Here is a 25,749-nt window from a genome sequence, read left to right as displayed (position 1 = left end):
ACTAATTGTATCTGAAGGTTCATTTACTAATTCCCAGATGGCTTTCCTCTTAACATCAATGACCTTCCTCCAATCATAAGTCAGTACTATCTATCTATCTCCTCTAATTTGAATCTATACTGAATAACTTCCTGAATGAATCACATCATCTTGTTGTTCTCTATCAATCACTGCATAGCACATACAGAAGCCACTCACCTATATTCTGCGCCAACTCTTCTGAAAAGCAATCCAGTTAATTCCACTTCCCTGCTCTATGGCTTGATAAGCAATGAAAACCTGGTTTCCCTCTATCCTTCAAAGACAGATTCTGGAGTCTCTTGTAAGTCCAGCTGCTAGTAACCAGGTTATTCCTTGAACCATTATGCAGTAACTTTAATATTATTGGGCTCACTATTTAGCTGAACTTCTCCATCAGTAACTCAAGTCTCCACAAACCAGGTCTGTCCAAAACATCAATAATTCTCTCTTTGAGTGCCTATTTATTCCTGCCTCGCGTCCGTGCAAAGCTGCAGTTCTATGGTTACCAGCTGCCACATGGCACTTTGTCCAAAATACATTCTTCATACATGAACCTAATTCGAGAGTGTTGACAGTAATCCATGCCACCTTGCCGTCCCTGGAAGCAAAGGTAGTCCCATAGGGATTCTGATAGCCATGCACATTGAGATAAAGAATGGCATTTACAAATCAAGAGGCAACAATATCTGAGACATTTCCCCCATAGGGCTGTATTTTTATAGAAACTGTCACACATATTTGAATCTCACAAGAGCTTTCTCACCTTCATGAGAGTTGTTGCCACAGAGATAAACCACTTATTGTGTAACCCACAGCCAACTGGAATAGTGATTAGGACAGCTGAATGCATTGAGATTACAGTCAAATCAGCCATAAATTCATAGAATTTACAGTGCAGAAGGAGGCCATTCGGCCCATAGATTCTGCATCTGCACTGGCCCTTGGAAAAAGCACCCTTAAGAACACGCCTCCACCCTATCCCCGTAAACCAGCAACACCACCTTATCTTTTGGACACTTGAGGGGCAATTTAGTATGGCCAAGCCACCTAACCTGCGCATCTTTGGACAGTGGGAGGAAACCGGAGCACTCACGCAGAAACGGGGAGAAAGTGCAAACTCTCACAGACAGTCACCCGAGGCCGAAATTGAACCTGGGACCCCGGAGCTGTGAGGCAGCAGTGCTAACTACTGTGCCATTGTGCCGCCCATGATCTTATTGAATCAGGTTCAAGGGACTGAGTGTCCTATTCTCCCTAATTTGTATGTATGTATGATGCCAGATCCTCCCAGTCCAACATATTATCTACCATATCAGGAAGGCTGCAGTGATAACATCATGCCGGATTCTCCGTTTCGGAGCTCCCGCCAGTGGTGAATTGGGACTGGTCTCCGCTGGCGCTGAGACCGGGGCCCTGATACAAGTCTCATTCCTTAACCATTGTTACAACACCTTGGGCTAGTGTGTGGTCAGTACCAGCCCCACAGATCCAGTGACCCAATACAAGTGAGTTAATCAATAATTCTTGTAAAGTTTCCGAGATCTTTGGCCCTGGTCTGTTCCAGTGACTTACAGGAACCATATTTGTAAGTGAAAAACAACAACTGTTTATTTTTAACAACTATAGACATAAGGCATGCAATACTTATACTAGAATAGCAGCCAGATAATCTTCTACTCTTTCACACACACACAAACACACCCCCCCCCCCCCCCCCTCCTTTGCTATCTCACCCTCCACCTAAACACACACAAGACATACACATGCAGAGGGAGGGAGAAGGGAAAAATAAAAGAGCATTAATGTGAGATGGAAGATGAACCCCCCCCACCTCCCGGAAGCCTGACAGCGGCAGAGGGGCGCTTCATCATTATCCTGATCCCCTTAACCACCCATAACCCTTAGGGTTCACCATGCCAGGGCTGCACTTGGCCAACTTTGCACCAAAAAGTTCCCAACAAGGGGTTTGGAGCATCATAGTGGAGGGGAGGGGGAACATTCTGGCTTGTATATAGGGACTTTGGTGAGACCCACACAGAGTACGATGTACAGTTTTGATCTTTTTCAATTTGGAATGATGCATCTGCCTTAAGAGGGAGTGCAATGTTAGTTTACTGGACGGATTCCTGGAATGAGATGGTTGCATTAGAGAGACTGAGTGAATAGTCAGACACTTTTCCCAGGGTGGAAAAGTCAATTTCTAGGGGACAGAAGTTTAAGGTGCAATGGGGAAAGTTTATAGGAGATATACGAGGCAAATGTTTTACACAGAGTAAAAGCAAATTACTGCAGATGCTGGAATCTGAAACGAAAGGGAAAATGCTGGAAAATCTCAGCAAGTCTGGCAGCAACTGTAGGGAGAGAAAAGAGCTAACATTTCGAGTCCGATGACTCTTTGTCAAAGCTTTGCATATGCATGTTTAACTTACCTGCCGGTGGTGGTGGGTAGCGCGCTGCGGCCGCTGGCAGGAAATGGAGCATAGCAATGGCCGCCAAATCTGTTTTTTGGGCGATCCGTCATCCTCCATCTAATTGGGAATTCTAATCCCAGTGTTGCGCAATTCTCCAATTGAATCCTCCAGCCGGATCGGTCACAAGTCATTATAGATGGCAACCACTGTCTTAATGCACTTCATATCCAAATGGTATCTGACCACAAAAAACATGATTTCCATGAGTGGCCATTTTGAGAATAATGAATAATTGAATCACATTATTTGAAGGGTCAGAAAATGAGGCGGATCGGGTACAAAAGCAGTTACAAAAGCAAAACACTGAAGATGCTAGAAATTTGGAATAAAAACAGAAAATGTGGAAATATTCAGCAGGTCTGGCAGCGTCAGTGGGAGAGAGAAGCGAAGTTAATGTTTTATAACTGCTGTCAAATTATATGATATGATTACCCAATGTTTTCACTTTCTTCCCTGCCCCAACATCCACAGCCTAGCTGAACATTAATTCACACTATCCATTTTCCATTCAGGTGAATTCTGGCAATGAGAGTGAGTTTTTTACTGAAGTTTGTAATAGTAATCCATTTGAAAAGGAGACGATGGTAGGATACAGACCTTCATGGCAGACCTGCATTCCAGCTCAAGGTTTGTACTTCTATTATCAAGTGAGAATTTAACATATTTTTCCAGCAGAGACATCATGCTATATCTTCTGGGTCTTCAGTCTCACATTTTCATCAATCTGACCCACTAAAAAAACTAAATTCAAAACTACGAACTTCCTTTTTTTCCTTCCTGCCTGACACATTTGCAAAAGTGTACTCCGTCCCAAAATCTGGAAGGACGTGAAAACTAGCTACATTCGAAGCTGGTGCGCTGGGTAGAAATTTGAACAAAACCCTTCTGTTCTTTAATTTTCATACTTGATTTAATTTATTATGCACTAGGACCCCAAATCTGGCACAAGTCTGGTCCCGTGCTTCCAGATATGGGGTCCAGTACATATACCTACCTGTACTTGTTACAGTGTACAGTATTGTATGGTGATGGGGTGACAAGGAGGGTGGCGGTAATAGTAGCGATGATAGCGGAAAGTAGAGCTGCTTTCAAAGAAATGTAGTAGACCTAATGTTCAATTACTAATACTGGGCTCCTGTAGCCAGGACTGTTGAGAATATGCAGAAGGTATCCAGATTTCTCTCAAAACTACTAGTGTCATGCATGTGAAAGGCAACAGTAGGCATTCAACTAAGCCACATTCTTTCATCATTCCATCAATTTCATGTATGATTGCATTGCTACCAGTATCCAGGGAAATAAAAGGTTACTAAGTATACATACCACAAACATGAAGAATAATTGGAATAATTGAAACTACTACAGAAGCTGGAAATCTGAAATAAAAACAGAAAATGCTAGAAAAACTCGGATTTGGAGATCTTCGTTACTGGGGTTGAGGTCTTTGTAGCGGTGATCCCTTCAGAATGCGAGGTGTTGAACCGTCGGTTGGTTTGGATCTTCAAGCTGGACCACTCAGGCCTAACTCCCCTGCTGTGGGATCCCCTCTGGGGACACACTCTTAACTTGTGTTGGATTGAGCCTTACCTATGAAAGATGCACTTCAGGACTGCTCAGTTTCTGATAAGTGGTCAGCTTCAGAAGGCTCACCAACAGCTTGTCTCAGTTAAGCAAAATATCAGAGCAGCAGTTTTCACGAGTTCTTCGAGTAGTCTGGTATCTTTAATGGGAGAGGAATCCGGAAGGTTCTCCTTCCCCAGCTCTGTCTTCAGGTTTTGAGTACTAACTGCTCTGTTTGGTCTTCGAGAAGCTTGGTATCTTTAATAGGAGCGGAATCTGGAAAGTTCCCCTTTCCCAGTTCTGTCTTCAGGTTTTGAGTACTAACTATCTGCCCTATGTACTTGAAGGGAGTTCCAGCTAACATTTGAGAGCGAATTCCCCTCTTCTGGGAGAGAGACTCAAAAAGGATTCTGCTCAGCTCTGCAGTTCCCAAACAAAACTGAAAGCAAAAACACAGAGTCACCAGCAGCACATTCTGGAATAATCCGGATCAATCTGCATCGAGAATTTGAGCGTCCCGGGATATAAAAGTAGCCTATTGACTGTCAGCCAAGTCTATCAAAACGTGTCACCACTGATGTCAGTATATCCTGTTCCTCTTTTTTTTTTAAATTAAAGATATAGACCCCAGCAATGCCCCGGTGCAGCGATTATAACAGCCAAAAAAACAGGAATTAAAATGGAAACGAGTCCAACGAGGATTCACAAGAGGGTTCATTACAAAGGGAGTTAATCGGAAGCCTTTCTGCCCATTGGTGGAAAGGATGGGGAATTTTCACTTGCCCCTCCTGCGTGCAGTATCGAGTTAATAATTGGAGACGAGTAACAAAAACATCCCATTCCTAATCCTGTATTTAAGAACATAAAAATTGCCTGTGTTGTTATTTTCTCATATCAGTATGACAACCACCACACCAGTATTTCACAGTATAGTTGTGTCTAGTTGAACTTTGAAGCCTTCAAGAATCCTTCCAAAAATGATGTAAATACTCTTGCAGGGCACTTAATGTTCAGCATGGTTTCTCTTTTTTAAAATAAATTTAGAGTTAACCCAATTATTTTTTCCCAATTCAGGGGCAATTTCACATGGCCAATCCGAAGCCGGTACTCCCAGTGCAGACTTTGGAGTTGTGAGGTTGTTGCTGTGGTGGAGAGTGGCTGCTGCTGTTGCTGATCTCTCTGTCTCTGTTGCTGCTGCTTTACTCTGTTTGCTGCCTGTTTCCAGTGCTAGTTGCTGCTGAGCTGCCTGGAGAAAGAGGTGAGGGAAGGAAGGAGAGAGGAGAGAAGGACAACAAGAAGGCGACTCAACAGCAAGGTGGGAGTAAAGCCCTTGGGCCTGCTTGTTTGCTGGGCCCCTCCCAGGCTGAGGGCCTGGCCCTCCCCGGCCCAGTTCTCCCACCTGATAACTACTTCCTTCAGCAAGGACAAAGCCTTCCTTATTCTATCCGGTGTGTTTGTTCTGGGATAGGGTGATCAAGTGGACAATGTGGTTGCTGAGCCCCTCCCGGCTGAAGACCCCATACATCAGTGGCTTCTTTCTGCAGGGAGGAGATGATTCCATTAGGTGATCGTTCCAGAATGGGAGCACGGACTGTGTTTTTGCTGAACCCTACTTGAGCCCAAGACCTCGCGAACCAGCGCCACTTACATCGGTGTGGTCGACCTAGGGTGGTAGTATGTGTTTTTGTTGGGCCCCCTCCCGGTCTGCGGATCTGCCTATACTCCCCAATCCTCTCACCCTTCAGCTTCACAGGAGTCTCAGAAATTTATGCCGGGGTGGTGGCCTCTTCAGCCTCCACTGCTCCCACAGTCCCGCCACCTTGCCGGTTGCTGACCCAAAAGCTGGGCGTGAAGTGCTACACTCACCCCACCGTCACCATAGAGGCAGTCCACCTCGCCCTTTAAAAGGGGCACACGGTGGACGGGACCTACGTGTCGGTGGACCCTCTTGAGCCCACCGGTGAGAGGGTCATATTGTCCAATGTCCCGCCCTACTTACGGAGCTCCTCCTCTCCCACCTCCAACAACTGGGGGAGGTTTGTTCCGAGGTGGCGCCGCTCCCTCTCAGTCCCCTCTCCCTCCATTAACGTTACCACACTGAACCCTCAGGGGGACACCACGCCGGCCCCGACTGGCCAATCGGTGCCAGCGTGGAGGAGAGAGGGCATCCACCAGGCCGCAAAGCCCAAAAGAAGGCAAGCTGGGGATTGGCTCTGGATACCCCGACCCCATCAACCTAGAAAACAATGCGCCCCAGAACTCCGGCCTGGGGCCATTGACACACCTGGCACCGCGAACGCTCTGTCTCCTCCCGGGCCCATTGGCACCTCTGGAGGTCAGTGATGCATGTGATCCCGCGCTGGCTCGAAAGACACCTAAATCACGAACACGGGCAGAGTGTTGAGGGAAGGGGGTTGATGTGAGGATGGGGATTTCTTCAGCGCAGGTCACTCTCCGCAAGCGGCGCCACTCCTTGTAGGGAGGGGAGTAAAACATTATGACCCTCCCCCTCCCCGGTACAGAGAGAGTGGTGCTTCAACCCCTGTCCCTCGACATTACAGCGCACCCCCCCCGGAAGAGAACAGAAAAGGTTAAATCATGTTTCGCTCCTGAGCTGTTGCAGCCACCTGAACAGGACGCCTCGGAGCCGGGTGCGAGCGTGACCCCTGAGGGCGCGTCCTGCCGGTGTAGTTTTGCACCCCAGAAGCGTTCGTTTTTACAACACCTGAGGGCTACGGCGGTTCCCTGACCTCAGGGTCATTGGTCGGTTGCGGCGAGGAGGGCCCCCCTCTCCGCCCCAGCCTCCGATGCCATGCACCCCATCTCCATTCCAGAGCTTTTTCCAAAACTGTTGCCAGATCTATCCGGTGGCCCAGCATTGCAAGAGGAGGAGGGGGTGTGTCTGAGCCGCCGCCTCCCTCTGGCCTGATAACCCGGGAGGAACCCGTCTGTCGACGATCCTGGGGTGGGATCGAGGCAGACCCACGGCTGGTTGGTGGGACCATGCCGTCCACAACACTCAATGTGGTGGAGGACTCGGTCCCAGATGGCTACTGTCCGGAGGAGGACGGCTGCTCGGTGAGGGGCACAGGTGATGATTTTGGGTCCATCTGCAGCGAGGTGGTGAACTCCCTCATCCCCCGAGGGGAATACCGGGATTTTCTGCACGTACACCGCCGAAATAGAGTGTAGCTAACCCTCGCCAGTGGTCGGACATGCCGCTGCTCATCTGGTCTTCCCGCACCTGCATTAAAGAGGCGGAAGACGTGGACGCAACTGAGCAGCGCTGGCTCAAATCTTTCATCGCCGGACTCCTGAGGGAGCAGAGGACCCCGTGCTCCTCTGCTCCCTCCAAACATTGAAAAGGTGACAGTGAAGGTTTACTACCGGCATGAAAGTGACCAGAGCCAGCCTCAACATTAACGTCAGCAGGGATGCACTCTGCAGGTACCACAACTTCTCGGTCCTCCGGGACGGGAAGTATGCGGTGTGCTTCCTGCAAGAAATCCACACCGCTCCAGGAGATGAAGCCACATGGCTCCTGGAGTGACGAGGTGGAGGTCTACATGAGTCACTAAACCTCACGTTTAGGTGGGGTGGCTATCTTGTTGGCCCCACATTTTCATCCGGAGATCTTGGCGGTCAAGGAGCCAGTGCCAGACCAGTTGCTGCACTTGACGGTCCACAAGATGTACTTCACATTGTGAATGTCTGCGCTCCACAGACTGGCCAGCAGCAAACTACTTTCTTCGAGCAAGTGTCCACTCATCCTGGCACCATCGCCACGGGTAAGTGCATCATCCTGGGAGGGGGGGGATTATAATTGCACCCTTGGGACAAAGGACCGCCTCAAATACCCAGTGCGGTTCTCGTGCCGTGGTGGAGTTAAGGATCCTGGTCGGGTTGGCTTTGTTGACGTCTGGCCGACTCTCCATCCTGACTCCAGCATCTTCACTTTCGTGAGGCCTGGGGTCGGAGCGTCCAACATCAACTGCCTCTACATTTCATAGATCATAGAATTTACAGTGCAGAAGGAGGCCATTCGATTCATCGAGTCTGCACTGGCTCTTGGAAAGAGCACCCTACCCAAGGTAAACACCTCCACCCTATCCCCATAACACAGTAACCCCACCCAACACTAAGGGCAATTTTGGACCCTAAGGGCAATTTATCATGGCCAATCCACCTAACCTGCACATCTTTGGACTGTGGGAGGAAACCGGAGCACCCGGAGGAAACCCACACACACACGGGGAGGATATGCAGACTCCGCACAGACAGTGACCCAAGCCGGAATCGAACCTGCGACCCTGGAGCTGTGAAGCCATTGTGCTACCCACAATGCTACCGTGCTGCCCACAATGCTACCGTGCTGCCCACAATGCTACCGTGCTGCAGGCGTTTCAAGGGCTTATCTGTCCCGATGGCCTCTGTGCAGCAGGTTGCGTTGCTCGGACCACCTGGTCTGGTGTGGGCGGGGCTCGCCCTGTCTCGCATACTGGCACTAACAATCTGCTGCTGGAGGAGGAGTGGTACCTGGGCTTTACATCGCTTCTGCACCGGCTGGAGAAGGAAGCGGGGAGGCTTCATCCCCATGAGGCTATGATGGGACGTATGCAAGACTCAAGTGCGTACCCTCTGTCAGGAGTATGCGAGTGGGTTGACAAAGAGGCGGAAACACAGGGTTAAGGAGTTGGAGAACATAAGAACTAGGAGCAGGAGTAGGCCATCTGGCCCCTCGAGCCTGCTCCGCCATTCAATTAGATCATGGCTGATCTTTTGTGGACTCAGCTCCACTTTCCGGCCCGAACACCATAACCCTTAATCCCTTTATTCTTCAAAAAACTATCTATCTTTACCTTAAAAACATGTAATGAAGGAGCCTCAACTGCTTCACTGGGCAAGGAATTCCATAGATTCACAACCCTTTGGGTGAAGAAGTTCCTCCTAAACTCAGTCCTAAATCTACTTCCCCTTATTTTGAGGCTATGCCCCCTAGTTCTGCTGTCACCCGCCAGTGGAAACAACCTGCCCGCATCTATCCTATCTATTCCCTTCATAATTTTAAATGTTTCTATAAGATCCCCCCTCATCCTTCTAAATTCCAACGAGTACAGTCCCAGTCTACTCAACCTCTCCTCATAATCCAACCCCTTCAGCTCTGGGATTAACCTAGTGAATCTAGAAGGATGTGCTCGACCTGGAGTCAAGTCTCAGTCGACCCGATGAGGACCTGGCTGTGCGGCAGGAGAGCAGAAGGGCGCGCTGTGGGACCTGCAACTTGTCGGTCCCATGGCGCGTACGTGAGGTCACAGATCCAGATCCTCACGGACATGGACCGCAGCTCCTCCTTCTACTCGCTGGAAAAGAGGCCTGGTGCCGTGAGCATCTCCTTGCGCTGCTGGCCGACGATGGGTCCCTTATTTCAGATCCGGAGGAGGTCAGGGCCCAAATTCGAAGCTTCTGCAGCTTCTTTTCTCCGGATCCATCCAGTGAGGATGCTTGCAGGCGTTTGTGAGTGGACTCTGCAAGCATTCGGGTTCGTCGCCCGGAACCGATTTCTGTACACTGCCGCAGAGTGTCTCGTTAAGGCTAACGGGTCCCTAATGGCGCCCCATCGCTTTGGGAGAGGAGTGTGTCAGGGCTGCCCTTGTCTGGCCAACTTTATTCTATTTGTGTGAAGCCTTTCCTACGCCTCCTGCGGAGGCGGTCGTCGGGACTCTGCACGGGCCAGGCATCAGGGTGGTCCCCTTGGCTTGCGCTGATGACGTGCTCCTCATGTTCCCTGACCCTACTGACCTGCAGAGAATGTGAGAGTGCCAGTGTACTCCACTGCATTCTCTGCCAGGATCAACTAGGCCAGGTGTTCAGGATTCCTGGTCGGTCCATGGCTGATGGACCCCCTCCCACATGAGCTCAGGCCTTTCACCTGGAGCAGGACTAGCCTCCTCTACTTGGGGGTCCATCTTTGTACAGCTGAGGAATCCTGGCCGGCTAACTGACAGGAGACCAAGGTCACTGTTTGCTTGAGATGGTGGACAGGACTGCTCCGAATGCTGTCCGATATGCTGACCAGTTCTGGTCATAAACCAGTTGATAGCCTCTATGTTGTGGTTCCTGCTGGTCACTTTGACCCCTCCCCCTGACTTTGTCACAAAGATCCGGAGAACGCTTGGAGAGTTCTTCTAGGACACGAGACTGCACTGGGTTGCTGCTGAGATTCTGAGTCGCCCGCTTAGCGAGGGCGGCCAGGCGCTGATGTGCCTTCGCACCCAGGTGGCGACCTTCCACCTTCAGACCCTGCAGCAATACCTTTACATTAAGCCCCCTCCACGATGGTACATAGATACATAGAAGATAGGGGCAGGAAGAGGCCACTTATCACGATCATGGCTGATCATCCAACCCAATAGTCTAATCCTGCTTTCTCCCCATAGTCTTTGATCCCATTCTCCCCATAGTCTTTGATCCCATTCTCCCCAAGTACTATATCTAGTCACCTCTTGAATATATTCAATGTTTTAGCATCAACTACTTCCTGTGGTAGTGAGTTCCACAGGCTCACCACTCTTTGGGTGAAGAAATGTCGCCTTATTTCTGTACGAAACTTTTTAACTTCCCCAACATTGAATGGGATTCGTGTAGTGTTGGAGGCGTAGATGGAGCAGAGTTTGTAAGGAGCATCCAGGAGAGTTTTTTTAGAGCAGTATGTAAATAGTTCAACTCGGGAAGGGGCCATACTGGACCTGGTATTGGGGAATGATCCCGGCCAGGTGGTTGATGTTTCAGTCGGTGATTACTTTGGTAATAGCGATCACAATTCCGTAAGTTTTAGAATACTCATGGACAAGGACAAGAGTGGTCCGAAAGGAAGAGTACTAAATTGGGGAAAGGCAGAGTATAACAAAAAGCTAGGGAATGTGGATTGGGAGCAACTGTTTACGGGTAAATCCGCATTTGAAATGTGGGAGTCTTTTAAGGAAAGATTGATTAGAGTGCAGGACAGACATGTTCCTGTGAAAATTAAAGATAGAAATGGCAAGATTAGGGAACCATGGATGACGGGTGAAATTGTGAGACTAGCTAAGATGAAAAAGGAAGCATACATAGGATCGAGGCAACTCAAAACTGATGAAGCTTTGGAGGAATATCGGGAAAGTAGGACAAGTCTCAAATGTGCAATAAAGAGGGCTAAAAGGGGTCATGAAATATCTTTGGCTAACAGGGTTAAGGAAAATCCCAAAGCCTTTTATTCGTATGTAAGGAGCAAGAGGGTAACTAGAGAAAGGATTGGCCCACTCAAAGACAAAAGAGGGAATTTATGCGTGGACTCAGAGGAAATGGGTGAGATCCTTAATGAGTACTTTGCATCGGTATTCACAAAGGAGAGGGACAAGCCGGATGTTGAGGCTAGGGATGGATGTTTAAATACTCTAGGTCAAGTTGTCATACGGAAGGGGGAAGTTTTGGGTATTCTAAAAGACATTAAGGTGGACAAGTCCCCAGGACCGGATGGGATCTATCCCAGGTTACTAAGGGAAGTGGAGGTTGAAATAGGTGGGGCCTTAACAGACATCTTTGCAGCATCCTTGAGCACGGGTGAGGTCCCGGAGGACTGGAGAATTGCTAATGTTGTCCCTTTGTTTAAGAAGGGTAGCAGGGATAATCCAGGGAATTATAGACCTGTGAGCTTGACGTCATTGGTAGGAAAACTGTTGGAGAAGATACTGAGGGACCTATATGGTCAATGGAAGGGTCTTGGGAAAAATTGATGTACAGAGAGATCTGGGAGTTCAGGTCCATTGTACCCTGAAGGTGGCAACGCAGGTTGATAGAGTGGTCAAGAAGGCATACAGCATGCTTGCCTTCATCGGACGGGGTATTGAGTACAAGAGTTGGCAGGTCATGTTACAGTTGTATAGGACTTTGGTTCGGCCACATTTGGAATACTGCGTGCAGTTCTGGTCGTCACATTACCAGAAGGATGTGGATGCTTTGGAGAGGGTGCAGAGGAGGTTCACCAGGATGTTGCCTGGTATGGAGGGTGCTAGCTATGAAGAAAGGTTGAGTAGATTATGCAGTGCATTTTTACGCAGAGGGTGGTGGGTGCCTGGAACGCTTTACCAGCGGAGGTGGTAGAGGCAGGCACGAATGCACCATTTAAGATGCATCTAGACAGGTATATGAATGGGCGGGAACAGAGGGAAGTAGACCTTGGAAAATAGGAGACAGGTTTAGATAAAGGATCTGAATCGGCGCAGGCTGGGAGAGCCGAAGGGTCTGTTCCTGTGCTGCAATTGTCTTTGTTCTTTGTTCTTTGAAATGGTTTACCCTGAATCCTCAGACTGTGACCCCGGTTCTGGACACACCCATCATTGGGAACATCTTCCCTGCAGCTACCCTGTCTAGTCCTATGAGAATTTTATAAGTCTCGATGAGAGCCCCCCCTTATTCTTCTGAACTCCAGCGAGAACAATCCCAACCTCATCAATCTCTCCTCATATGACGGTCCCGCCATCCCTGGGATCAATCTGGTAAACCTTCGCTGCACTCCCTCGAGAGCAGGAACATCCTTGCTCAGAAAAGGAGACCAAAAGTACACATAATATTCTAGGTGTGGCCTCACCAAGTCCCTGTATAATTGCAGCAACACATCCCTGCTCCTATACTCGAAACATCTCGCAATGAAGGCCAACATACCATTAGCCTTCTTTACTGCCTGCTGCACCTGCATGCTTACCTTCAGCGAATGGTGCACAAGGACACCCAGGTCCCGCTGCACACCCCCTCTCCCAATTTACAACCATTCAGGTAGTAATCTGCCTTTCTGTTTTTGCTTCCAAAATGAATAACCTCACACTTATCCAAATTATACTGCATCTGCCATTGATTTGCCCACTCACCCAACCTCTCCAGATCATGATGTAGGATCACTGCATCCTCGACAGAGTTCACCCCCCGCCCCCTCAGCAAAACTTGGTATCATCTGTGAACTTTGAGATGTTACATTTTGTTTCCTCATCCAAATCATTAAAATATATTGTGAATAGTTGTGTTGCCAATTCGCACCGGAGTCACCAATAATGTTGCTCTTTTTAACTGGATACTGATAGTTATTAATGGCGATATTGCTTTTCAGAGTCGCCAGGTATCAAATGATACCGCCACAAGGCTTTACCAGATATCGATCAAAGACCAAACAAGTTCAAGTTCAATGGTAGTTTATTTACATACAAGAATTACTTTGACATGCCAACATAAAACACTACAAGCTAAATTAAACCTAACACTACAACAACCTGTACTTAACTTCAGACACCCGGCTTTATGCAGAGGAACAAGGCCTTTGTTCGGATCTTGCATGGCTGGGTCTGGAGAAATTACTTCGTTTCTAGAACATAGAACTGTACAGCACAGTACAGGCCCTTCGGCCCACGATGTTGTACCGAACTAGTCACAAGTAGAAAGTGCCAACTCCACACAAACATCCTGGGGGTTACCATTGACTAGAGCCTGAACTGGACTAGCCACACGTACTGTGGCTACAAGAGCAGGTCAGACGCTAGGAATCCTGCGATGAGTAACTCACCTTCTGAATCATAGAATTCCTACAGTGCAGAAGTAGGCCATTCGGACCATCAAGTCTGCACCAGCTCTCTGAAAGAGCACCCTACCTGGGCCCACTCCCCCGCTCTAGCCCTGTAACCTAACCTGTACATCCCTGGACACTAAGGGACATTTTTTTTAGCATTGCCAATCCACCTAACCTGCACATCTTTGGACTGTGGGAGGAAACCCATGCAAAACACAATGAGAACGTGCAAACTCTGCAAAAGCCATAGTCGGAATTGAACCCAGGTCCCTGGTGCTGTGAGGTAGCAATGCTAACCACTCCGCCACCATGCTACCTTGACTCCCCAAAGTCACCATCTACAAGGAACAAGTCTTGAATGTGATGGTATATTCTCCACTTGCCTGGATGAGTGCAGATCGAACAACACCATCCAGGACAAAGCAGCCTGCTTGATTGCTACCCCTTCGACAAACATTCAATCCCTCCTCCATGAACCAACATGTGCTATCTAGAAGATGCACTGAAGGATCTCACCAAAACTCCTTAAGTAGCACCTTGCAAATCCAGGACTGTCATAATATACACACCGGTGTATGATGGTGCACAGACAGGCAGTGATTGACACACAGGATGACCAGTGAACACACAGAACACAGCAGCCAATCACCAGCCTGACTTAGAAATATATCATAATTCCTTCACTGTTGTTCAGTCAAAATCCTGGAACTCCCTCCTTAACAGCACACTGGGTGTACCTATGCCACATGGATTGCAGCGGTTCAAGAAGACAGCTCACCACCTCCTTCTCAAGGGTAACTAGGGATTTTCAACTGTTGAGATGGCCCAGCCAGCGATGCCCTCATCCCATAAATGAATTTTAAGGAAGAAAATCCCAGAACATTAGTGCAAAAGTTCCTCAGGGTAATGTCCTTGGTCCAACCATCTTCAGCTGCTTCATCAATTACTTTTCTTCCATCATACTCAGAGAGTGGTTAGGGTGTGGAATGGACTGCCTGCTGTGAGAGTGGAGACTTTAGGAACTTTAAAGCGGTTATCGGATAGCCACATGGAGCACACCAGAATGACGGGGAGTGGGATAGCTTGATCTTGGTTTCGGACAATACTCGGCACAACATTGAGGGCCGAAGGGCCTGTTCTGTGCTGTTCTATAAGTTTGGAAATGGGATGTTTGCTGATGAATGTTCAGCACCATTTACGATCCCTCAGATGCTGAAGCAATCTGTGCCCTTATGCAGTAACACCTGGAAAACATTCAGGCCAGGGCTAATAAAGTGACAAGTAACATTTATGCCACAAAGTCCCAGGCAAGAAATAATCCAACCATCTCCCTTGACATTCAATGGCATAACCATCACTAAATCCCCCACTGTCAACATGGGTTACCATTGATCAGGAACCGAACAGGACCAGCCATGCAAATACTGTGGCTACAAGAACATGTCAGTCAGAGACTGGGAATTCTGCAGAGAGTAATTCACCTCCTGACTCCCCAAACTTCCATCTACAGGTCCGGAATGTGATAGAATACTTTACACTTGCTTGGATGTGTGCGGCTCCAACTACACTCAAAGAAGCTCGATGCTATCCAGGACAAAGCATCCTGCTTGACTGACACACCCATCCACTTGCTCCATCACCAATGCAGGATGGCAGCAGTGCCTGCAATCTACAAGATACACTGCAGCAACCCAACAGTACCTTCCAAATTTGCGACCTTTATTACCTGGAAGGACAAAGGCAGCAGGTGCATGGGAACACCACCAGCTGGAAGTTCACCTCCGGGCCACACACTCCTGACTTAGAAATATAACACCATTCCTTCAATGTTGGTTCAGCTCAGTGGGCTGGTTTAGCTCAATGGGTTAGACAGCTGGTTTGTGATGCAGAAAAAGGCCAGCAGCACAGGTTCAAACCAGCTGAGAATTCTTAATTCTCCCTCCATGTATCCGAACAGGCGCCGGCATGTGGCGACTAGGGGCTTTTCACAGTAACTTCATTGCAGTGTTAATGTAATCCTACTTGTGACAATAAAAAGATTATTATTAGATTATTATGCTGCTGGGTCAAAATCCTGGAAGTCCCTCCTTAACAGAACTGTGGGTGTATGTGATTCAAAAAGGTAGCTCACCACGTCCAGAGCAATTATGGATTGGCAATTAAAATGACCTATCCAGCGATATCCACATCCCATGAAATTTTCATTTTGTAAATTGTTATTAGAAAAGTTTTGTAAATGGATACAGGGAAGTTACAGTCCCAGGGTGAATTCATGGTGGAATTCGTTATCAAAACCAAACCCCTCATGTGAATTGCTCTGGATTCTGTATAGGTTGCATGATCACACATTATTGAACTTCTGTTTCACTCTTGCATTTTTTTCACTTTTCATGAAAAATATCAATCCCAATATTATTCTCTGAACTAATTCCTCACTGGAGAGCAGAAATTTAGTGCTTGATAGAGCTGATTTTATTGTGTTAAATTATAGTATCTGCCACAAATTATTGCCATTCATTTTTTTCCTTAAGTCTTTTTATAATACGAGAGTTTCTGCCTCAGAGAAAGTTTAGTAAATAAATATTTTGAAAACTCTTGTAACTCTGAACTTCTAGTAAACGTATTCTTGTAAATATCTACTCTTACAGGGTTGTGCCTGTCTGATGATTTGAGGTCCCAACTTGATGAACTGATGATGGAGGCTCTTCTACTGCAGGTCTCACTGCCTGAGATGCAGCACATATACCAGATCTTGTGGGTAGCGCAGTACTCTGTAGTGGAAGGTCACCAACAACGATCTGAACTACTGAACTGTGAACCAGTGGAGGTCATGCAGTGCATTGCAGAGACCTGTTCTTCCACAGCTGAGGTATGGAACTGCAAAGATTCAATAGCAATGTTATTTGGCCAGACAGAAACGTCTGCATGCATGTTTTAAATTGTCTTTGACAATTGTGAATGAATGAGTATTTTCTTGATAGGATTACCTCAATGACAACTGTTTCAAATATTTCATCAAACATTGGGGAAACCAGCATATGATGGAAAGTACATGGAGCATCCTAGGCCTCATCTGACTAGGTGTCCGTTTTGCTTTTGCCTGTTCTTTTGGTCAAGTCTGCCCTTGTCAACAACGTACTTTAGTCTTCTAATCAAAGTACAGAAAGACAAGCACAGGTAGCGTTCCTGCTTGCTCCAAAAGTGAATGTATTTTCCCCCATTGGTGGAACCCCCCCCCCCCACTCAAGACAGGATAGGTTGCAAAGGTCATTGCACCCCCTGAACTTATGTCCAGGAGTAATGCTGGAGACTACCCAGTCTATTAAGATTTGTTTGCCTGCAGGGTTCTCTCGATCCAAGCAAGGGGACTCCCATCCCTGAGAGCCAGCTGTACCCCTCCAGGGTCTCATTCATATTAATTTCCTGGAGCAGTGTAGTTAGCTATCTCAGATACCAAATTACTTGGTATATCATCATTCTTTCCAATGTGCTCTGCGCATAATTCAGGCTGATAACATCTGTGCAGTTTTATGGGATTGCTACTTTTCCAAGGAGATGCTGCAGCTTTCAACTTTCGTACATTACCATCATCTTTACATAACTGGCAGATGGACACATGGCAAAGGCTAAATAGCTGGCTTTGAAAGCAGACCAAGCAGGCCAGCAGCACGGTTCGATTCCCGTAACAGCCTCCCCGAACAGGCGCCGGAATGTGGCGACTACGGGCTTTTCACAGTAACTTCATTGAAGCCTACTCGTGACAATAAGCGATTTTCATTTCGTTAATAGTGGCTCCAATAGTTCACAATACAAAACATAAAGAACTCACAAACTCCATCAAGGTAGAAATTGACCTGTGATAAATGAATATTTTTAAATCTTCCTGGCTAACAGAGGAAACTGTGCTGGGAAGTTTGCAGTGTTCCAGACATGTCAAATGACCTAAGGTGTTGACTTTATTCCTGTTAAATGATGAATTCATTTCAGAAATCATAAATAGTCACAAAATGAAATTTTGGAAACCTAAATATTGCACTTGGTTAATATAAATAGTTCAGAAAATACTTACAGGAGATGGCAATCACAAAAACTCACCAGTAATCAGAGACACATGCACAGTAATAACAAAAAAGATCTACGAAGTTGGCAGCATTTTTCTGCCCAATGGAGTTGATTGAATTCTCTGTTATGTTTCAGGGGGAAGGTTGTTGTTTAAAGCCAATTAAAAGAGAAGGAAACTGTGAGAAAAAGAAAAGACGGCTTGAAAAAGATGGTTCAGTGGGTGAAAAGAGAGAAAAATTAAAAAAACTGAACAACCCAAAAAAGAGAAATCTCAAATTAAACCAAGAAAAATCAAAAGATCTGAGCATGATGAGAATAGAAGCAGAGAAGTATTTGGAATGTCTACAGCCTCATGAGGCACTGGCAGTGATAATGGAACCTCCATGTTCTGAGCCAGAGGACTCTGAAGATGAGGATGCAATCTGCCCTGCAGAAAACTGTCAACAGCCAGAGGGAGATGAGGTCAGTATTCAACAGTTTTTGTTCATATAAACTTAAATGGAATCTCATTATTTTTATCAGCTTTTTCTTTTTCTGTGTGATTAATTGATTAATTCTAATTCCCAATGTAGTCTTGGCTGGCCACCCACTTTCTGCCCTGCATTAATTTGAGGTAATCCAATACTCCCTGTGTCCTAATTTGCTCCATGTCTGTTACCCCTGTGCTCTTTAACCTACATTGATTCAAATCCTTCCATGGCCTCACCCCTCCGCAATTCTGTAATCTTCTCCAACTCTGAGATGAGGGGCGAAATTCTCCAACCCCACGCAGGGTCGGAGAATCGCCCGGGGCCGCCGATAATCCCGCTCCCGCCATGTTCAGAATTTTCCCACCCACCATAAGTCAGCGTTCTGCAAATCCCGCCGTTCGCCTCGGAGAACGGCTGGCGCCGGCGGGATGCCATTGTTTAATGAGGCTTCATTATTCTCCGGCCCGGATGGGCCAAAGCCACGTCGGCGAAAATCAAAGTAGGTTTATAACGGCGTCAACCATTGATGATGGTTAGGTGCTGGAGCGGTTCGGATTCGGGGAGGGATTCATCAAATGGGTGAGGCTGCTCTACGCGGCTCCGATGGCGAGTGTAGTTACCAATGGAAGGAGATCGGAGTACTTTAGGCTCTACCGTGGGACCAGGCAGGGGTGCCCCCTGTCCCCCTTGCTCTTTGCACTGGCGATTGAACCTTTGGCTATGGCGTTGAGGGAGTCAGGGAGATGGAGGGGTCTGGTGCGGGGTGGGGAGGAACATCGTGTATCACTGTATGCGGACGACCTGCTGTTGTATGTGGCGGATCCAGAGGGGGGAATGCCGGGGGTGATGGAGCTGTTAGCGGAATTTGGGGGCTTCTCGGGCTATAAGTTAAATTTAGGCAAGAGTGAGGTATTTGTAGTACACCCGGGTGATCAGGAGGAGGGAATTGGGAGACTCCCATTTAAGAGGGCAGTGAAGAGTTTCAGATACCTGGGGGTGCAGGTGGCCAGGAGTTGGGGGACTCTCCATAAGCTTAATTTTACCAGGCTGGTGGAGCAGATGGAAGAGGAATTTAAAAGGTGGGACATGGTGCCGCTATCGTTGGCGGGTAGAGTGCAGTCCGTCAAAATGACGGTTCTCCCGAGGTTCTTGTTCCTTTTTCAGTGTTTGCCCATCTTTATCCCTAGGGCCTTTTTTAGAAGGGTGACTAGCAGCATCATGAGCTTTGTTTGGGCGCATGGGACTCCGAGGGTTAAGAGGGTCTTCTTGGAGCGGGGTAGAGATGGTGGGGGGCTGGCGTTACCCAATCTCTCGGGGTATTATTGGGCGGCCAATGTGTCGATGGTGCGCAAGTGGGTAATGGAGGGGGAGAGGGCAGCATGGAAACGGATGGAGAGGGCGTCCTGTGGCGATACAAGCCTGGGGGCCCTGGTAACGGCGCCGTGGCCGTTCCCTCCTACGAGGTATACCACGAGTCCGGTGGTGGTGGCTACCCTCAAGATTTGGGGGCAGTGGAGGCGACATAGGGGAGAAGTGGGGGGCTCGATGGAGGCTCCGTTAAGGGGGAACCATAGGTTCGTCCCGGGGAACATTGATGGGGGATTTCAGGGTTGGCACAGAGCGGGCATCAGACAGCTGAGGGACCTGTTTATTGATGGGAGGTTTGCGAGCCTGGGGGAGTTGGAGGAGAAATTTGGGCTCCCCCCGGGGAGCATGTTCAGGTATCTGCAGGTAAAGGCATTTGCTAGGCGGCAGGTGGAGGGATTCCCTTTGCTTCCCGCGAGGGGGGTGAGCGACAGGGTGCTTTCGGGGGTCTGGGTTGGAGAGGGGAAGATATCTGATATTTACAAGGTTATGCAGGAGGCGGAGGAGGCGTCAGTAGAGGAGCTGAAAACGAAGTGGGAGGGGGAACTGGGGGAACAGATTGAAGACGGGACATGGGCTGATGCCCTGGAGAGGGTTAATTCTTCCTCCTCGTGTGCGCGGCTTAGCCTCATCCAATTCAAGGTGCTGCACCGGGCCCACATGACTGGGACGAGGATGAGTAGGTTCTTTGGGGGTGAGGACAGGTGTGTCAGGTGCTCGGGGAGTCCAGCGAACGATGCCCATATGTTCTGGGCATGCCCGGCACTGGAGGAGTTCTGAAAGGGGGTGGCGAGGACGGTGTCGAGGGTGGTGGGATCCAGGGTCAAGCCAGGATGGGGACTCGCGATTTTTGGGGTTGGGGTGGAGCCGGGAGTGCAGGAGGCGAAAGAGGCCGGTGTGCTGGCCTTTGTGTCCCTAGTAGCCCGGCGAAGGATCTTGCTACAATGGAAGGATGCGAGGCCCCCAAGCGTGGAGACCTGGATCAATGACATGGCGGGTTTCATTAAGCTAGAGAAGGTCAAATTCGCCCTGAGAGGGTCGGTACAAGGGTTCTTTAGACGGTGGCAGCCTTTTCTCGACTTTCTGGCTCAACGATAGGGTACGGGGACAGCAGCAGCAGCAACCCGGGGAGGGAAAAGGGGAGGGAAAAGGGGGGGGGGGGCCGACAATGACTATGTTTGTTTATTTAATTTTAATATTTTTAAAGTTCTTTTGTTGTTCATTAGGGTTGGGGGGGTGGGGGGATGTGATACATGCGCCGATACGGTCTGGGGGTGTCACAGTTATTATGGGTTATTTTGTTGCATTTCATTGTTTGTCGTTATGTTTTATATTTTCTGTAAAAAATTCCAATAAAAATTATATTAAAAAAAAAACCATTGATGATGGTTGACGCCGTTCAGCTTGGAGGTGGGTGACAAGCCAGGGAGAAAGAGAAATTACCTACTTCGAGTGCCGGTGGGTTTGGGGGGGGGGGGGTGGGGGGGGGTGGTTGTGAAGAGAGAGAGAGAGAAATTACTTACTTCGAGTGCCATTGGGTTGGGGGGGGGGTGTTGCGAAGAGAGAGAGAGACATTACTTACTTCGAGTGCCGGGGGGGTGGGGGGGTGTTGGGGAGAGAGAGAAAAATTACTTACTTCGAGTGTTGGGGGGGGGGGGGGGGGGGGGTTGTGAAGAGAGAGACTTACTTCGAGTGCCGGTGGGTTGGGGGGGGTTGTGAAGAGAGAGAGAGAAATTACTTACTTCAAGTCTTCAAGTGCCGGTTGGTTTTGGGGGGGGGGGGGGTTGTGAAGAGAGAGAAATTACTTACTTCGAGTGCCGGTGGGTTGTGTTGGGGGGGATGGGGGGGGGGGGGGGGGGGGGGGGGGCGGTGATAAGGGCAAGGATTACATGTTGTTTCCCCCCCCCCCCCCGCAGGCAATCATGTTTTCTGTTCAGCCTGCGATGTTGGCTGCCGTGGCTGCATCCGCTATTGTACACGTCGACCTGGAGGAGCAGGAGGAGCGTGGCAGAGAGGCGGCGCAGGCGGCAGGTGCCCATGCTGGAGGGCCACCCGCCCAACAGGAGGAGGAGGAGGAGAACGAGGAGAGGGTGGAGGATGTTGTGGCGGCACAGCGACGGAGACGTCCGAGGAGGCCCCGTGTGTACCGGCCCCGTTCATCGTACCTGGAACTCACAGACCGGGCATGCAGGATGAGACTCCGGATGAGCCCTGAAACCGTGGCACACATATGCAACCTGATGGCACACCTGGCACCACGTGGCACTGGGGGAGGTCACCCTCTCCCCGTGTTTGTCAAGGTTACTGTGGCCCTCAACTTTTATGCCACGGTCTCATTCCAGGCGCCGAGTGGGGACCTGTCCGGCATCTCACAGGCATCGGTGCACCGATGTATCCGGGCAGTGACAGATGCCCTATATGCTATTGCGGACAGCTACATCCGCTTCCCCATGGACCAGGCAAACCAGGATGCCCGGGCTGTGGGGTTCTCTGCCATGGTTGGTTTTCCCATGGTCCAGGGGTTGATCGATGGGATGCACATTGCCGTGCGGCCACCTGCAGACAACAGGGCCGTCTTCACCAACAAGAAGGGGACATATTCTATGAACACCCAAGTGGTCTGCGACCACCGCATGATTATCATGCACGTCTGCGCCCGGTACCCGGGAAGTGTTCATGACTCATACGTGTTGCCGCGGTCGTACATCCCTGGAATGTTCGAGGGACGCCACCCCCGGCTGAGGGGCTGGTTGCTGGGCGACAGGGGTTACCCGTTGCGGTCGTGGCTGATGACGCCTATACGGAGGCCACAGAGTAACGCGGACAACAGCTACAACGATGCCCATGCAGCGACCAGGGGTCTAATTGAGAGGTGCTTTGGGATCCTCAAGTCGCGATTCAGGTGCCTGGACATATCTGGGGGGCCCTCCAGTACCCGCCAGATAGGATCGGCCACATCATTGTGGTGTGTTGTATCCTGCACAACAACGCCCAGCAGAGGGGTGATGTGCCGCAGCCAGAGGAGGGGGGAGTGGAGGAGCGGGAGGAAGAGGCGCTGACCTCCCCAGACGAGGGAGATGGGGGCAATAACCATTGTCAGGGCAGGCGGGCAGGACATTGGCAGGTGGCTGCCCAACATTAGCGTCTGGGCCAGCGAGCACGGGACAGGCTGATAGCCGCCCGGTTCACAGACTAGGGTGGGTGCGAATCGGCGAGTATGGCCACGTTCCGCACACCATGGCGACATCCGACCACCCTCACCCACCCAACACCAACACCCTCACTCCCCCCTCACCCACCCAACACCCTCACTCCCCCCTCACCCACCCTGCACCAACACCCAACACCTCCCCAACCATTTCCACCCCACCTGAATGCACAACACCCCTCCATTGCACATCCACCTGCGACACAATGGGCCGTGATCACACGGTTGCCAGTGGAAACGTGTCTATTGCAGTCCATGGAGGATGATGACGTCACGCACTGCGATGAGCTCCTGGCTCCACATCGTTGTACAATGTCTGACCCATGGCCACAGTACCACCATCCTTCCGGACCATCCCTGCATGCGGCCGTCACACTGCAGCGCACGGTCACATCCTCTGCCCAGAGGGATTGAGAGGGCGGGCCAGGTGAAGGGGGGGCACACTCACCTGAGGCCAACATCAGACCCTGCCACACACACTGGCGCTCAACCTACATGACACCCCCGCACGCTTCGGACAGAACACAAAGGCAGCTTCTGTAGGTGCGTAAGTGAATTTAATAACAGAAAGTCCATACATGTGCCCTAGCCCCTGAAACTAGTCTGTGCCCTTCACCCGTGCCAACTTACTACGTGTCTAATTTTTTGGTCGTACTACGCCTAGGTGGTTCCCCAGACGGTACAGAAGGACTGGAGGTGGACTCCTGCGATTCATGCCCTGTGACTCGGGATCCCTTTAGCGGACGTTTCCTGGGTCGGCCCGGCCTAGATGAGACAGGCTGCGGCTCGGGCGACTGGGATGGCGAGCTGCCAGCCTGTCCTACCCGCTGCCCACCAGATGCACCTGGGACGGAAGGGGGGGAGTCCGAAGTGGCGCGGTGTTCCGGGACCTCCCCTACAAGGGGACCCGGGACAGAGCACAGCACCTCCTCCTCCCTCGGGGTGCCCGATGGCCCCCGGGCCTCTACATGGGTCGGGGGTGCGAACGGACCGGCCATCCGACGCTCCCCCGACACCTGGCGCTGCCAGTCCTGGAGGCCCGTGCTGGTATCGACAAGGGTCCTCAGATCTGCAGCCATGGAGCTCGGGGAGTTGACCATCCCTGTTTGGTTTTTGGCGACGCCGGTGAGGTGGTGGACAATGGCACCGATGCCCTCAGCGATGGCTTGCTGAGACTGGGCCATGGCCTGCTGAGACAGGGCCACAACTTTGAGCGCCTCTGCCATCTGCCGCTGGGTATGGCTCATGGCTTCCTGTGAGTGGGAAGTCACGTCCTGGGACACGGACGCCGCCTGCATGGACAGCCCCAGACCTTGCATACTGCGACCCATGTCGAACACCGTTGCACCCATTGCCTCCACCGCGGACTCCAGTGCGGTTTCGGCCTGGGTGGCACGCATGACCGGCACGACTTCCTGCTCCTGGACACGGGTGGACTTCTCCACCTGCGTCTGCAGCCGCTGCAAGCCGGCCGTCACCCTCTTCCATCGACCCAGGTTTGGTGAATGCTTCGGGTCTATGGGTGGGTGTGTTAACTCCAGGAACCCGGAACCCGTCTGGGCGGCAGATGTTTGCTTGGGCCAGGATGCCCACCGACCTCCCGGCCCCTCTGCTGCTCCTACTTCCACCTGCTGTACCGGGACGACAGTGTTGTGTGAACCAGATGACTCATCACTAAAAAGCCCAGCCGGGGCGAGTGTCTCTGCGATGGTGGAGGGTGTTGGAGACAGCTGTGCCGTTGTGATGTGCGCATCCTCAGAGTCCGAATCCATGGTCCCCTGGTGTTCACCCATCCGCTCAGTCAGTCCAGTGTCATGGGTGGCAGTGTCCTGGATAGGCGTGTCCATGCTCAGGTGCGACGGGGGCCTCTGGCTGCACCCTTTATCGCTGCGTCTCTGAAGCCTGCGTCGCGGAAGCCGCACGAGACGCGGGCGTCGTCTGCCTTTAGCTGCACGTCTCTCCCACCCTGGGGGGGCCTGGAGGCGTGGCAGGCCAGAGGGGCCGGGTCGCTCCCTCTCCCGTGGCCGCCCTGGGGCATCCTGCGGGCGTTGCAGGCCAGAGGGGCCGGGTCGCTCCCTCTTCCGTGGCCGCCCTGGGGCATCCTGCGGGTGGTCGGCATCCGCGGGGACGGGTGCCTCGATGTCTGGTCCTGCAATACACAAAACAGCATGCATGGTTAGACACTCAGGCAGTGATCGGGGGTTATGGGGAGAGGGGATATGGGGGAGGGTGGATATGGGAGAGGGGGAAGGGCTGTGGGTGGCTCACTTGCTGGCAGGCCCCCGACCTCTGCCTCGGAAACCTCCCGGTCCTCAGGTCCGCCTGCCATTTCCAGGGCCCTTTCCTCGTGCGTTGTAAGCGGTCTCTCATCCGCAACGCCCCCTCCATTCCTCTGACACTTCCTGTTGTAAGATCGCTTGTCCTGTTGGAGGGGGGGGGGGGGGTAGCAGAGGTAGAAACAACAGTGTTAGACACGAGACCAATATTCCATTTGCCTTCCTAATTATCTAGTGAACTGCATGCTAGCTTTTTTTCATTTATGCTTGGAGACCCCCAAATCCAACGGTTCTGCAGCTTTCAGCACTCTTTCTCCATGTTAATAATATGCAGCTCCTTTATTCTTCCTACCATAGTGCAGAACTTCACATTTTCTTTATTTATATTCCATCTGCCATGTTTTTGCCAACTCACTTAATCTGTCCATATTCCTCTGTAGACTTGTGCCATCACACTAATTTATGTGTCGTCCACGATTATGGCAGAAGTGCATTCACTTCCCTTATTAATATAAATTGGCCTGTAATCTTCGTCCTGGAGACTAAGAGCAGATGCTGGGACTGAATTGATGTTGCTGTACTGTCCTGATAGCAGCGCCAGTGTCGAAGCCTTTCAGGACGTGCAAAGGGGCCAGCACCGGTGCCCAGTGGAACTCGTGCTAATCTAACAAAAGCAAACATTGAATTTGGTGCTGTCCTGATTGGCACCCGAGAGCTTGAATAG

At 50.2% G+C, this 25,749-nt stretch overlaps 1 protein-coding gene across 1 annotated transcript in view; it reads left to right on the top strand.

Moving 5' to 3' along the window:
• Nucleotides 1–25,749, top strand: part of LOC119978372 (lysine-specific demethylase 5B-like) — a 425,856-nt gene that overhangs the window by 384,571 nt on the left and 15,536 nt on the right. The window contains exons 20-22 of the mRNA XM_038819962.1: nt 3,005–3,119; nt 16,293–16,513; nt 17,842–18,168. Of these exons, the coding sequence (XP_038675890.1) occupies nt 3,005–3,119; nt 16,293–16,513; nt 17,842–18,168 (663 nt within the window). The remainder of the gene's footprint in view (nt 1–3,004; nt 3,120–16,292; nt 16,514–17,841; nt 18,169–25,749) is intronic.

Source organism: Scyliorhinus canicula, chromosome 15 (genome assembly GCF_902713615.1).
Source record: "Scyliorhinus canicula chromosome 15, sScyCan1.1, whole genome shotgun sequence".
Taxonomy (NCBI): Eukaryota; Metazoa; Chordata; class Chondrichthyes; order Carcharhiniformes; family Scyliorhinidae; genus Scyliorhinus; species Scyliorhinus canicula.
Note: the sequence above shows the minus strand (reverse complement) of the source record. Positions and strands in the feature narration are given on the sequence as shown.